This window comes from Pteropus vampyrus, unplaced genomic scaffold, assembly GCF_000151845.1.
Source record: "Pteropus vampyrus isolate Shadow unplaced genomic scaffold, Pvam_2.0 Scaffold243, whole genome shotgun sequence".
NCBI classification, from domain to species: domain Eukaryota; kingdom Metazoa; phylum Chordata; class Mammalia; order Chiroptera; family Pteropodidae; genus Pteropus; species Pteropus vampyrus.
This window is the reverse complement of record NW_011889024.1, coordinates 989,321-1,003,841: the sequence shown is the minus strand read 5'-3', so window position 1 is coordinate 1,003,841 and position 14,521 is coordinate 989,321. Positions and strand designations below refer to the sequence as shown.

The 14,521-nt window shown below is 47.6% G+C and overlaps 1 protein-coding gene across 2 annotated transcripts in view; it reads left to right on the top strand.

Annotated features, from left to right (window-relative positions):
* The window catches only part of MAML3 (mastermind like transcriptional coactivator 3), a 391,909-nt gene extending 380,454 nt beyond the window's left edge, over window positions 1-11,455 (top strand). Inside the window, exons 4-5 of one of the 2 annotated variants that reach the window (XM_011374301.2) lie at window positions 3,514-3,595; window positions 7,975-11,455. In XM_011374301.2, the coding sequence (XP_011372603.1) occupies window positions 3,514-3,595; window positions 7,975-8,972 (1,080 nt within the window). In that variant the 3' untranslated portion in view covers window positions 8,973-11,455. Of the gene's footprint in view, window positions 1-3,510; window positions 3,596-7,974 lie in introns of both variants that reach the window. The other variant, XM_011374300.2, reaches the window with a different exon arrangement.
* The last annotated feature ends 3,066 nt before the right edge of the window (window positions 11,456-14,521 follow it).

Below are 14,521 nucleotides of genomic sequence, written 5' to 3'. Positions count from 1 at the left end.
AAGTTAAAGAAAGGCCTTACACATATAAAGCTTTACCTTAGGCGTCTTTGTCCACCCCTGCCATATAAGTCCTCCAGCTTTGAAAGAAAACCTTCCCTTCAGGCAGCTCCCATAGGTTTCAGCGTGGTTCCTTTTGGGGTGTCTGTTTTGTTTTGTTTTGTTTTGTTTGCGAGATGCCCAGGCCTATTTTAGTATGATCCTGGGAGAGGCCTGAGGCCTTCCTCAGGAGGTCACGGGATGGCTCCCATGGGGTTCTGTACAGGACATCTTTCTGTAGGAGGTGTGAGGTTGTCATCTCAGCCTCAAGGCCCAACAGAGCTCCGCCCCACAGTTACCCTTCTAGAATGTTCCTAATAAGATCAGAATTTTGAAAATTTATCGAGCATCCTCCACCACTTACAGACCAGATACTGTGTGGGACACAGGCACGCTGAGGTCCCTCCTAACCAGAGCAGCGATTCGAAGTAACATCAGTGTGCATCCTCCAAACGGAAAAATTGTACCGCTCGATGCAGTTCACTTACGTTCCCTTTTTTGCTTTTGTTCTCGAACAGCTGTGTAATTATCTCCCTTTTTACCAAGGTCGGTCAGCTGCCCGGCAGCTCTTGTACAAACAAACCTCTATCCCCGCCACCCTGCGTAAGGTGTGTGACAAGGAACCAAGCTAAAGCCCCCCCGTGAGTGGCGCTGCCGAAGGGGAGCTGGGCTTTGTAACTCCTCTCCTCGGCCAGTCCCAGGGCATCTCAGCTGTGCCCGACACTTTCAGTGGTGGCTTTTGATATGTGTGCTGTGCCCAAGACGCAACATGGAGGCGGGGTAACCAGGCAGAACCCGGCTGCGCCAGCCCAGGGTGTGCCCGCTCGGCGAGGCCGGCCAACCCTGAGAACGGGAAGGAGGCAGAAGAGTCGGGTAAAGAGCTGCCGCAGGGAGACACCCACAGACTAGGAGATGGGAGAGTGGGGGACCCCTCCTCCAGGATGCAGAGAGATACGGGGCTCCTCGGAAAAGATGGATGAAAAAGAGAAACTGCAAAAAAATGAGTATAATTCCTTAGCGACCGTGTGTGCCAAGAGATGATCACGGACTGAGGGTAGGATTTACCCAAGGTCAGAATGTGTCCAGTCTCTGGCCTGTGGTGTGATTTCAGACAAACCATGTTAAAGGGTAATCATTTCCCAGCCTTCCTCCTGTAGCTGTTCTAAGGATCACGTGGGATAATGTGCGTAAAATTCTTTGGAAATGGCACGAATGTATATAGGGACCTGTCACATGACCCTGGTGTCACAGAAGGCCGCAGCCACACGTGCCGACCATCCTGTGGGACTAGCCCAGGTGTGAAACCGGGAGACTGAGCTGAAACCATTCAAGTCGCTGCAGCACCGTACCTGTGCCCGGAGACGGTCTGGGAGCCTGCAGGGGGTGGGCTGTCACCTTCTTGTTTTGAGAATGAACAGAACCATATCCGTGTCGAGCTGGTTTCCCTGGTCTCCGAAGCAGCAGTGACCATTTTGTAAAGAGTGTATTCGAGACGCTTGGGTTTCCTGAAAGGACATGTGAAGGAAAACAGAGAAGTTATCTCTGGGAACTTTAAAATGATCCTCAGTGGACTTAGAAATCAGAACAGAGCAGGCCGAAAGCAGGCACGAAGTGACATTTAATGCCTTATTTCTCAAAGAGTGCAGGGCATATCACCTCTCATCTATTCACAAAGGTTCCACAGAACCTAGAATTTTCAAGCCGAAAGGAACATTCGAGGTCATCAAGTCCCTTCATTTTACATATGTGGACACCGAGGACAGAAGCCGATGCTATCCATGTGATGTCGTAGAGTCAGAGAGAGGCAGAAGCCAGGACTGCAGCCGGGGCCTCCTGACTGGTGACCAGGGACCCCACGCCCTCCTACCACAGCCCGCCCCGCAGTGTACTCCCAGTGAGACGGTTAAAGGCTTACACACCGTGAGAAATGTGGCTGAGGAGAAGCTTTCAGACGCTCAGCTGACTTCCAGGAACGCCCTGCGAGCAGGCGTAACGGATTCGCGTGGTTTCTTGTCTACGCTTTGTCTACACAATTAATTAATCTTAACAGTTTGTGCCAAACACCGGGATAGGCACCACGGGACAGGGTGCACGGGGCAGAGGCTGTTCCTTTCTCTGGTTGCCAGACTACTGGCTGGCCTCGTCCAGGAAAAAAAAGAAAAGAAAAGAAAAAGAAAATTATAGAGCTGCCCAAGAACCAAAACGAGAAAAAAATAGACATGAACACACATGTTAAGAAGTGGTCAATGTGTGTTATTTTTATAATGAACACTCCAAAGAGCAGGGCCTCGTCTGTTCGTCTGTTCGTCTGTTCGCTGGAGCCCTTGCAGGTGAAAGGTGCTTAATGCATATTCAGTAGCTGCAGGAGGAGGTTCAACAACAGGCAGAAGGTCAGGCCGCTACTTGACGGTGGACGAGGACTAGGACCCCTCTCTCTGCTCTCTCCGCCTCGCTTTCTTTTCCTTCCCTCTTCGCGTGGAGCATGACGATGATCATAATGGCCTTTCCAGAATATTGGTAACAGTGCTGGCCGTGCCGCGTCCCCGTGGGCGGACGAAGGCTGAGACGCGGGCTGCCTGACTCCCGGCCCACGTGGAATCCCACGCGGTTTCCTGGACGAAGTCGGTGTCTATTTTACTTGTGGAGGTGGATTTTACAGGCGATGTGGCTTCCTGGGAATAAGATTAGCCTTGTTTATAGCCCCTGAGAATCCCATCGTCCTTTACCCATAGCATCTATTTAGGTCATTAAAAATTAGATGCTTGTCTCTTTGACCTCCGTTCCCACAACGCTAAGGAAAACATGCAGGCCGAGGCTGGAAAGGGAAAAGTGCCTGGCTTGGTACACGTTGCTCGTGAGCCAGCAAGTCCACGCGATGGAGATGCTACAGACATTCGCCAAAAGGCATGGACTGGGGTGTTCACGGCAGCGGCACTGAGGGCAGCCCCGAATGGAAGCACCCCAAGTGACCGTCCCTGGTAGAACAGGCAAATGAATGGTGACTCGTTCATAGGACGGAGTGCTTCTCAGTAGCGATAATGAGCAGACCACAGCTGCGTGTATCCATACGGCTGAATCTCACGCCTATAAGGAACGTGAGGAACCAGACACCAAGGCCGGACACAAGTGCGTTGTATAAATCCCCTTACGTAAAGAGAAGAGCAGACACAACTGATGTATGTTGTTAGTGAGGGACGGTTTGCCTGAGTCGGATGAAGGGTGACGACAGCCAGGGGCCTGAGGGGCTCCTGCAACCTTCTGCGTCCTGATCTAGATGCTGGTTACCGGGGGTGTGTTTGTTTGTGAAAACCCACCACATCATCCACTTCTGCCTCGAGCACTTGCCTGTATGCACCTTGTTCTTCGATAGGAAGTTTCGTTTGGGGGGAAAAAGCCCGCCCTCCTCAGAACCACAGACTATTTAAGCGTGTGCTCTGTCCCCACCTCACCTGCGCCCTGCCTCTGTCATTCCAGCAGCTGCAGCAGCCACACCTGCCCCGACAGCACCTCCAGCCGCAGCGGAGCCCGTACCCGGTGCAGCAGGTCAGCCAGTTTCAAGGTGAGGCCCGCGCGTACCTCTCCCGTTGTAGACCTTCCAGTGGCGAAGTGTAGGATGCGTAGCCCATTGCCTGACGGGCTGTGTTCGTGTCAGGTGGTATGAAAGATATTTAAGAACTGAGGGCACCATCCAAGCAGAATGCACTCGTGGAGGCCCCCTGCTGTGCCACACAGTGACATTTTGGTCACCAGGTCCAGAAGAGGTTTTGGTGGGCCCAGGGAGGGGTCAAGGGGTCAAGGCCTGTGGGGGCGGGACTGAGGCAGCTGTTCTTTGCCAAAGGTACAGAAGTATTTCAGTAGTTCAACGACCCGAAAGGGCCTGTTGGCCCATTATCGGCCTTGTTTATGTCTAGATCATCATCTCAGTGGCCACGTGGGGGCAGAAATCCTGTACCGCATCTTCCTTGCTAATCTCAGCAGCTCAGTTGGCCAAAACCCCCACTTCCAACTTCCGAAGTGAAAAAAACTGGCTTGCAGCAACCACTGATCTCTCCTGAATATAGAAAACACATAAGGCCTTGTGGATGGCAGGACCGTCTTGATCCTGCTGCCTCTTTGTAGAAATCTCAAATCATGGCCCCGGGAGCCGTGGGCGCAACGTATGCTGAAGACTGCCTTTCCTTTGTAAAGTAGACAGGCCGCTCCATCTACAGGAGAGAGATCCCCGAGGGTCTTGCATGGGGTGGAGGACGGGCCTGAGGACCCTGCCCAGTCTCACCCATAGGCGTCCTCAGAGCTCTGTCTATAGGGGTCACCTAACAGCGGAAATCCTGATTCTGATCCCCCGCCTGTTTCTCGGGGCCTAGATCGATGCATCGCAGCTTCTCTTGGAGACTCTGTCAGGAGCTGTGAAGCCCCTTGCACACAAACATGCATAATAATGATCTATACAAACTTTGTACATCACTTTTACAAGTGTTACTCCCCCCGCAGACTGTGATCCAGGGCAGCATTTTTCAGTCTTTGGGTCGCAGTAACAGTAGGTGGTGGAGACAATTTAACAAGCCACAGCCAATATTTTAAACATGAAATACAATACAAAGAAACAGAGTGTATCATAATAGGAGAAACTTCTGGCTCCGTTACAAACGCACGGTGTGTATATACTGGATCAGGCGCTAAGAGTTGTGGGTTAAACAGTCTGAAAGCCACGGAAGTTCACTGAACTCACTGAAGGTGGCCTCTGAAAACACTGGCTCTTGAGTAGCTATCACTCCCTTCCACATCCCTTTTGGACTTGACGCAGGGAAGGACAAAGGAACTGGGCTGTCCACAGGTATGCTGTCCATGAAATTAATGTCGACAGTCTTTGAAGAATTATGTTTCTCACTTGGTCATGGGTGGACAGGAGTGGAAAATAGTCTTTGTCACGTGTTGTTAAAACAGACAGCCCGACCCCACCCCCAGAGTTTGTCGTTCAGGAGGTCTGGTGTGGGACCCGAGAACTGATATTGCAACAAGTTCTCAGGAGTTGGGGCTGCTGCTACCTGAGGAACACACTTGGAGAACTGGTGTTTTGTATTATGAACTAATGAAAAACATGAAATCTGAGAAAGCCAATTTAGTGTCCCTTGAGTTTTCTGGTTCATAACTTATGTAATATTTGAGAGGATAAAGGGATCCTCCAAAATTTAATAATTCCTCAGTATAGTATGAATTACTGTAAATGCTTTGGTTCCAATTTTTAAGTTTTACTCTGAACTTTTCTAAAACCCCAAAGCATAGGTAATCAACCTAAAAATTTAGCTACACTTAAGCTAAACAACCAGTGACATTTTAGGGTTCTTGAGCTGATTGAGATATATATATATTTTTTTGTTACTATCTTCAATATTTTATGTATTTACTAATACCCTAGAGAGCATAATGTTATGTCTGGGAAAATAGCAAATGGAGAAATAGTAAATACTGTCCTTGGAGAGAAGTTCCAGTAGGAATAACTTGCATAAAAACTTATACATCTCACACCACACATCTCAGAGGTTTTAGTGACTATCTTTTATTGAGTTCCATGCCCCTGGGTGATGTTACATGCCTCTGAGGAAATGCTTATATTTCACACACACAGGCATTTTGTGAATGAAGATAGAACATAGACCCTTTTAGGAAAAAAATTGCATATTATCATCTCTATTTGAACATGGAAGATTTCCTTTGACATTGTGATGTTAACCAGTAGACAAGAAAATTAATTTGACTACATTGCCTCATAATACTATCTGTTTTAAACAAAAATTTTTAAAAAAAGAAGAAAAAGTAATCTGTCGTTTAACATATGGAGTAATCAGATAAAGAAAGGTTATTTCTTTGAACACATTTGAATTATTTTTTTTCTTTTGTATATTTAAAATTACCGAAGGCATGAAACTAAATTAATAAAACCATTTTTGTTTTTCCTAGGCTAAAAGTACGGTGCTGATTTTAAAATGTACTTTTTTTCTCATAAGAATTACACTTAGATAGTGCAGACATTTACACTAAGTAAAAATAAAGGTTGGCTTGGATTAATCTTTTAATACCTCTTAAAAGGCATGGCAGCATTTCTGCTCTCTTAATAAAGGAGTCTATTTCTCATTCAAAAACTTACTCCAGACAATATCCAGTTCCTCAGTGTGTCCATTTTAAGCACAACAAAAATGTCCGAAATATTAGAGTCTTTTTATCTATTTGCATCGAGCAGCCCATCAGCCTGTTTGTATAATGTGGGTCTAGCTGATCAATCTCTGAGTCAGCAATATTTTTCCCTTAAATATTTAAATAAACAACTCAATAACCCATTTCAGCACAGTTGATCAGATTGGCCATGCAGTCAATACAGATTTAGTCGTTAAGGTCATAAAACTTTATAACAAGATTACAAGTTGCACTATATACTGCCATCCAGTATTTAATCATGAACTTTAGTGGGTTTTTTTTTTTAATCATTTAGATATAATTAAAGTTAAAACAAAAAAAATGAGAACATTTCTAGGGCTCGCCCCCCAGATCTTCAGGTTCCCCTGCAGTAACCATTTAATTTTTCAATGCAGCATGATATCGATCTCAAGCCTGGAAAACTTAAGTCATAATCAAAATTCCCGTAATTTTCTTTCTTAAAGAGAAAAATAATAGATGGAGACATATTTGCTGCCCAGAAATCAATACCCCCATCAGGAAGACAAAAACACACTTCAGTTATCTGCCAAGGTGCCAGGCTTAACAAGCTTATACTCTTCTCATCTAGTTTTTCATCTCGGTTCCAGAGAGGATCAAATTTGCTTATAATATCGATTGGCTCCCATGCCACATCTTTTTTTAAATGTCCAGGAAAAGAACTGTTTTTCTTTGACTCACAGACTTAATCATTAGCGGGGACGTAGAAAAATCCATGCACCTCCCAGTCCTTTCAGCCTTGGCCGGGGTCCTCAGAGTGACATCTCTATCCTCCTGGCTGGTTTAGAGATTTCCCGGGAACATGTAAAGAAGGACTCATTCAAATGCCTGATGAGAGTGGAGTGACTTGACACGTTCATACTCTGGCCAACTTTTAAACAGCATCCCTGAAACTCTATTAGCGATCTGCTGAGAAACATAGTCATTGTCAGTTTCGAGGAGTGGCCTTTGCTGGAGAGATCCGTAAGTTCACTGCCTAGTAGCAAGTCGCAGGATAATTTCTTTTTCTAGCTCAGGAAGCTGGCCAGTTTGCCCTGACATGTTACGATTCAGAGGAAATCGACAGGGTAGGTCCAGAAAATGCCACATCTGTCAAAATAGCTCCTTAGCAGAAGCAATGGCCTTTAACCTCTCAAGTCCTACTCAAGTCTTAGGGGAAATTAATGTAATGGTCTTTACTCATAGTATTCTCTACTGTACTGTGTTCCACGTCACAAATAGAATATGCACGGTGATTGCCGTTTCTTCTTAATTTAGCCCAGAAGGTGAATTCCCTCTCACCTCCAAGGAAAATGCTAGCTAATTGATTGAGGATGGCATCATAACAAGAAGACTGAGAAACAATTAGCTTCTGAAATGTCAACAAAAATAATACCAGGGTAATCAACTGAAAAAGTCAACTACAATAGCGTGTGTACCGTATGATCCCAGTTTGTATGTGTGTATCTGTTTATATGGGAATAATAGTTAGCAGTAGTCATTTCTGGAGGTTGGGAATTTCGATGACTCTAACGTTCATCTTTTTGAAAAATCTAGAAGATACCGAAGGGCACAATCAGCATAGGTTACAAGCAGAAAAATACTAACTGTTTTTATCAAGGATTTGTTATCAGAGTAGATCCTTTCACGTAAAAGAATTTTGCCTCTTGCGTAGAAAGTTCCAGTGCCTCGTTCCAGGGCATTGCTTATCGAGAGGAGTGAGCCGTGTGTGTCTTTTCCCTCCCGCAGGTTCTCCGCAGGATATCGCGGCTGCGAGGAACCAAGTAACCCTCCAGAACATGCGGACGTCGCGGCTGATGGCCCAGAACACAGGCATAATGGGAATGGGACCCTCGCAGAACCCAGGGACGATGGCCACGGCCGCCGCGCAGTCAGAGATGGGACTGGCCCCGTACAGCACCACGCCGACCAGCCAACCCGGAATGTATAATATGAGCACAGGAATGACCCAAATGTTGCAGCACCCAAACCAAAGTGGCATGAGCATCACACACAACCAAGCCCAGGGGCCGAGGCAACCCGCCTCCGGGCAAGGGGTCGGGATGGTGAGTGGGTTCGGTCAGAGCATGCTGGTGAACTCGGCCATGACCCAGCAGCATCAGCCGATGAAGGGGCCGGTGGGCCAGGCCTTGCCGAGGCCCCAGGGCCCGCCCAGGCTGCAGAGCATTATGGGAACGGTCCCGCAGGGAGCCCAGAGCTGGCAGCAGAGGAGCTTACAGGGGATGCCCGGGAGGACTAGTGGAGAACTGGGTTCGTTCAACAACGGCGCCAGCTACCCTCTTCAAGCCGGCCAGCCGAGGCTGGCCAAGCAGCACTTCCCACAGGGACTGAGCCAGGTCGTGGACGCGAACACCGGCACGGTGAGAACCCTCAACCCGGCTGCCATGGGTCGGCAGATGATGCCGCCCCTTCCAGGCCAGCAAGGCGCCAGCCAGGCCAGGCCGATGGTCATGTCTGGCCTAGGCCAGGGCGTCCCCGGTATGCCCGCGTTCGGCCAGCCCCCAGCACAGCAGCAGATGCCCAGTGGCAGCTTTGCCCCAAGCGGCCAGAGCCAAGCCTATGAGCGGAACGCCCCTCAGGACATGTCATACAGTTACAGTGGCGAGGCGGCCGGGGCTTCCTTCCCTGGCCTCTCAGACAGTGCCGACCTCGTGGACTCCATCATCAAAGGTGGGCCGGGGGACGAATGGATGCAGGAGCTTGACGAATTGTTTGGAAACCCCTAGTCAGGAGGGGCCCCGAGAGCCACAACTCCAGTGGCGAAAGCATAAAACGTGAGAAAAGAAACAGGATGTGGATCCATCCTCGTTTTTTTTGTTTTTTTGACCCACGTAAACTGAGCAAAACTGCAGCTGGCTGACGGTGGAAGATCCAGGTGCCAATCCACGGCTCCGCGGGGCCTCGTTTCGCCTGATTTTCACACAGCAGTCAAGACGAGATGCCGGTGCAGATTCCAGCTGCAAGAGAGGAAGACACAGCAGAGGCAGGTGGGGAAGACGCCTGAGCCCCCTGCTCGGCGCACTCTCTGACCGCCTGGCCCCAGGTGCGGAGACTGCAGCTTTGGAGACACAAGAGACAGAGCCGCGGGCCAGGGAGAGCCCCACAGAGGCTGCTGGGTGGTCGCACAGGTCGGAAATGCACTGAGCTCCAGCTGGAAGGAGACGCCAGGCGTGGAGACCTGCTGCAGCGCGTGGAGGGCGAGCAGGAGGAACAGCGACGTGTCGCAGGGACTCGGCATAGGGTCCTGCAGGCCTGTCTCCCGCCCCTGATGACTCTCAGAAATCTCAGAGGCTTGCTTTCAGCTGCCTCGCAAGGACAGTCAAGTGAGCTGGGAGGAAGGCCCGTCCTGGGCGCAGCCCTCTGCTGGTGACCACGGTGGCCAGCACTCCAGGTGGTTGGGCTGGAGCCTCCTGGAAGCCCTTACGATAGTGACACATCAAGGCAGTTGCCGTCTACTTCCGACGCCGCAGGGTGGGGAGACCCTGGCAGATGCTCCGTGCCTGCCAGCGCGGCCGCCTTTCTTCCCAGCCCCTGCCCTCGCCCTTCCTTGTGTTCACCCCAGTGCCCTTGCAGCTTCTCGCCGACTATCCAAAAAGAAATGAAGCTTTCGTCTTTAGGGAGCCTGGGCAGCATCAAAATAAATGCAAGACGACTTCGGACAGTGCCCAAAAAGCAAAGGTGACAGTGGCGTTTTCCTTCTCTACCCACGTGTCGAGTTGAATGAATAGTCAGTCTCTGCCTGGAACTGTGCAGGCTGCTCTGATGCTCGGTGGGTTTACGCGTGCCACATCTGATACTTCTGGTGTACCCAAGGAGGACCGGCCTGGAGCTCGCCGACTTGGGCTCCCTTTGGGACAATCCCGGGGTTGATGCTCTGAACTCGGCCTTGCCCTTAATCCCTACTCACCAGAAAGACAAATCTGAACCCCTGAGAGGCAAGGCGCGGAAAACTCAATTGCTCCACCTTCTACATTTTGATAATAAAAGGGAGGAAGATATGGTTCCTTTCATATGGGCAAAGTAATCCACTTCAAAACACCTGTACAGTTGCTTTCTTTGTAATTCGCTGAACTCTGCCCTAACTGAAGTCTGTGTCGGAAGGGATCAACAACCTCCGCAATCACAAGGCTTGTCTCTTATTTACAAGGACTTATCTGTCCCACGTTGGAAGCCATGTGGCATAACCCTTGTCCTAAGCCAGGGAGAGCGGTGTGTGCTTTTCTCCTCCCACACACTTCCTCCACGTCCGAACGACTGGCTCCCTTCTGTGCAGTCACACGCAGCTCGCCACACCGGAGCCCGGGCTGGGTGCCATGGACAACTGGGCCGGCTGCACCCGGAGGAAGGTCTCAAGAAGCGGGGTTCGGATAGAAAGCTGGGGGCAGAGGATGTAAAGAGGCAGCAGGCAGGCAAGCGCTTCACTTGACTTGCTTGCCAGGTACCAAGGTCATGGGTCTCCTCAGCAAAGGGCAGGATGGAGGCAGAGGCGGCCAGGTGGGGAAGAGCCAAGGGCCACACGCGCTCTGGGAAGTGGTGGTGTCGGGAGGACAGTGAACTCCCTGTGTGGGAAACTGTTGAATGGAAGCAGATGAAAACCAAAAAAACAAAAAATAAGCGAAAGAGAAGACACGGAATACACGTTTACCTTTTTCTGAAAGGTACAGGAAATATATAAGCAAAGATGAGAAGCTAGAGGTGGCTGGTGGAGGTGCGGCTCCATTATCCTAAAAGCTTCCTCCACGTGCTGAGTCCTGGGACCAACTACATAGAGAGGTAGATTTTAATAAGGTGGTTTTGTTTTGTTTCTGTTTTTACTACGGTGCTGATGTATATGTAATGTCTAAAAAAGTTATTTGTAAATAAGTTTTTACAATACTGCAGATATCACTGGGTCTACTATCTGTAAAAAATATACATATAAATATATATATACTGTTTGTTTAAAATAGAGTATTTTTATTTCATTCCTTAACTCATCGTCACAGCAGTGGTATTGCACTTCAGATGACATCTAATTACTAATTTGTACTGTATGACCTATGGCAACTTGCTCCATTTTATTCAGATTTTTCTAGTTTTCTGTTTTTACTTTGTACATTGAGCATTGCTTATTTCCTTTTAAAAATGTACAGACCTCTGAAATGTAGAAATGAAGTGATGTTGACATACCACTTTTAAAGAAAAAAAAATAAAAAGTTATCTGAATCAACCTGAAGTTTAGTTTATTTTTGGATTGCCACTGGATCCCCAACCTTAATTAAACAGATAGACTATGCCCGGGTTTTAAATGATTAACTGCAATTGTCTCAAATTTTTGATATCGTTATTTAAACATTTATGTAACAGTAGAGATCGATCAATCACAGCCTTTTTAGTTCAGCCACACAACTAAGATGTTCTAAATTGGTATTCCTGGGGACATGGCAAAGGGAAGAGAGGGAAGCCAACTTTGAAAGGAACACGCTGAAGTCCATTTGTAGATTGAGCTCAGTAACAATTCGAATCCACCTGGTTCATTCCGAGGACTTGGAAAATTGACAGTAAAATTTTTATTTAAAAAAAAAAAAAAGGTGAAAACTCAAGGAATATATTAAGGGGAAGAAGACAAAAGGGTCTTGCACGATAGTATACTATCAGTACACTGTCAGTGCCACACACACACACACACACACACACACACACACACACACACACACAGTTTGCCTCACTTGTCAGCCCAGCAGGGCAGAACCTGGCTCACCCTCCGCCCACCCACAAAGAGTTGAAGCGCTTAGAAGCTTCCATCCTCTCTGGTGCAGGCGTGAACGGGACACACCCTGAGAGCATGTCTGTTGCAGAGCTCCCCCAGATCGAGCGGAGGCTGGGCTGCTTGCCCTTCTCCACCCCGGTTCCCCGCTCCCTTTCTGTTTCCAGTCCTGGGGGGGCCTTGGGCCTTCGTTAACAATTCACGCACACATGACTCCACCCCTTCCTCTTCTGGAAGACCTGACCTGAGACTTTCCATTTTAGGGGAGTCGAAAATAGACCCAAAACAAACATTACTTTTAACACAGACAAACGAAAAGAAGACATGAACTTGACCGTGGAAGAAGAGACCAGCCCTACCCATGGTGGGCTGTGTTCCCAGATGGACGGACAGATAACATCGTGTGACACTCGGCTTTGTCCCGATGATTCGGGCTTAGTACACTACCAGGTCACATGAGATGGAAAAGCGAACCGATTCTGGAGCGGGGTGTGGGACGGCCGGCAGCAGAAGTGAAAACACGAAGCTCTGAGAAGAGCCGGGGACGCCTCGTCCGAATTAATTTAAACCACATATTTTTATTTCCACGAAAATGTGTTCTGCGCCGGATGAATGGAATACGTTTCTCCTTTAAAACAATTTCTTCTATATCATCATATTGACCTTTATAAAACCCCAGCCCAGTAAGTGGGTGGCGAGAAGAGGAGGAAGAGCGTACAATCTGTCCAGGAAGTCGGCAGGCATCCGCCCCGGGAAGAAAACCGTATTTTGTTGCTAAAAATTAAGGAACATCCAGAAGCATTAAAGGAGCCATTTCTACTTTCAGTTATTCAAGGAAGACGGTGTCTGTGTCTGGAGAAAAAAGGTGAGAAACAAATGACCTGATATTTTTCCTTATTCGTGACTTTTTTGGGTCATACCACACCTTCCTCCGACCCTACAAGGAAAGAAAGGAAGGAGGAAGAATGCCTGGGAAGGGAGCAGGACGGCTTGTTTGTGCAACCGCTCCTTTATTTTCATTTTTTTCTCGTTTTTTTCCTCTCTACTTTTCTCTCCGTCTTTCTCCTGTAGTCTCTTTGCCTTTTTGTTTCAGTTCTAAGGACATGAGACTTCCATGCTGGTGTGTTCTGGATGGGCCACCTAGACACGTGTCTCGTTTCATGCAACAGGCGGAGGTCATTTCGGGGGCATTCGCACACTTGGGGATCAAGTGTCCCGGCCACATCCAGGACAGCTGCTGGGCCGGGAATAATGCCGCGGCTCTACGGATGGCCCAGACCCCAAATGAAGCATACAGCACTCAGCATAAAAAAATCTGCAGAGCTACCAAGAACCTGATTTTAGGTTTTAACTTCGCTTGGATTTTTAAACTTTTTTTGTGAACATTCTCAATCAGAAAAATAGACAAAAAAAAAATGGTACAATGAATAACTATATATACTTACCAACTCGATTAATAATTAACTTTTTGCCACGTGTGCTTCACATATGTTTTGCAGAACTATCTCAAAGTAAGATATACACACTCCAGCCACTCCGCCCAGCCACCTCTCAGTATGGAGCTCCAAAGAATTAGGGCATTCTCTTCCCTACCCATGATCCCACTATCGCATCTAACATAATTAACATTAATTCCCTAACGTCATCTGATTCTCACTCCACATTCGTACTGTCCCAATTGTCTCCCACATGTCTTCCACAGCAGCTTTGTTCTAACCAGGGTTCGATGGAGGATTCCACATGGCCACTTGATTTTTGTGCCTCCTAAGACTCTCTCAACACAGGAAAATTCTTCTCCATTCCTTTCTTTATAACATTGACTTTTTGAGGCGATGAATCTGATCTCTAACTATAAAATCAGTCAATTTACTAAATACAGAAAATATACATGTAACTGTCAAACAGATTAGAAATTCACATCTCTACAGCCAGCATATTTGTTCTCTGTAGCCCAATTTGCAGGAATTAAAATGATCAAGAGGTTGCCTTGGTGACAATAGAATTAGAACAAAGGAAATAATTCTGCAGTTCAGATGTTTGAAAATACAAAGCTTTGATATCCTGGTACAACCATCTTCTTTTTCCATGTTTAACCAAACTTGTGTGTGTGTGTGTGTGTGTGTGCGCGCGCGCACGTGCGTGTGTATGTTTATAGTTTACATCTTTAAAAAGTTCCAATTTAGATACAAAATAGAAATTGTCTCAAAATGCTGAAACAAAAGATTTGAAGAGTTGCGATTTTTTCCCCCCACTTCCTAAAGATATGATTATGCGGTAATTATGCGTTAGGGTCAAAAATTTTTCACTCTCACTTGTTTATCTTCAATGCATAAAATAACTAAAATGTCACAAGTCACCAAAACTGATCGAAACACTAAGAAGTTAAAAGACCATAGAATCATAGCATTTTTGAATACTGGCCCCATTTTCCTTAGAGAACACTGAGGCGGGGAGCTTCAGATGCTGTGGGAGCACAGCCAGCAAGGAGAGCAGAATTAGCCTTGCCTGGCTCTGGGGCCTTCACCACGT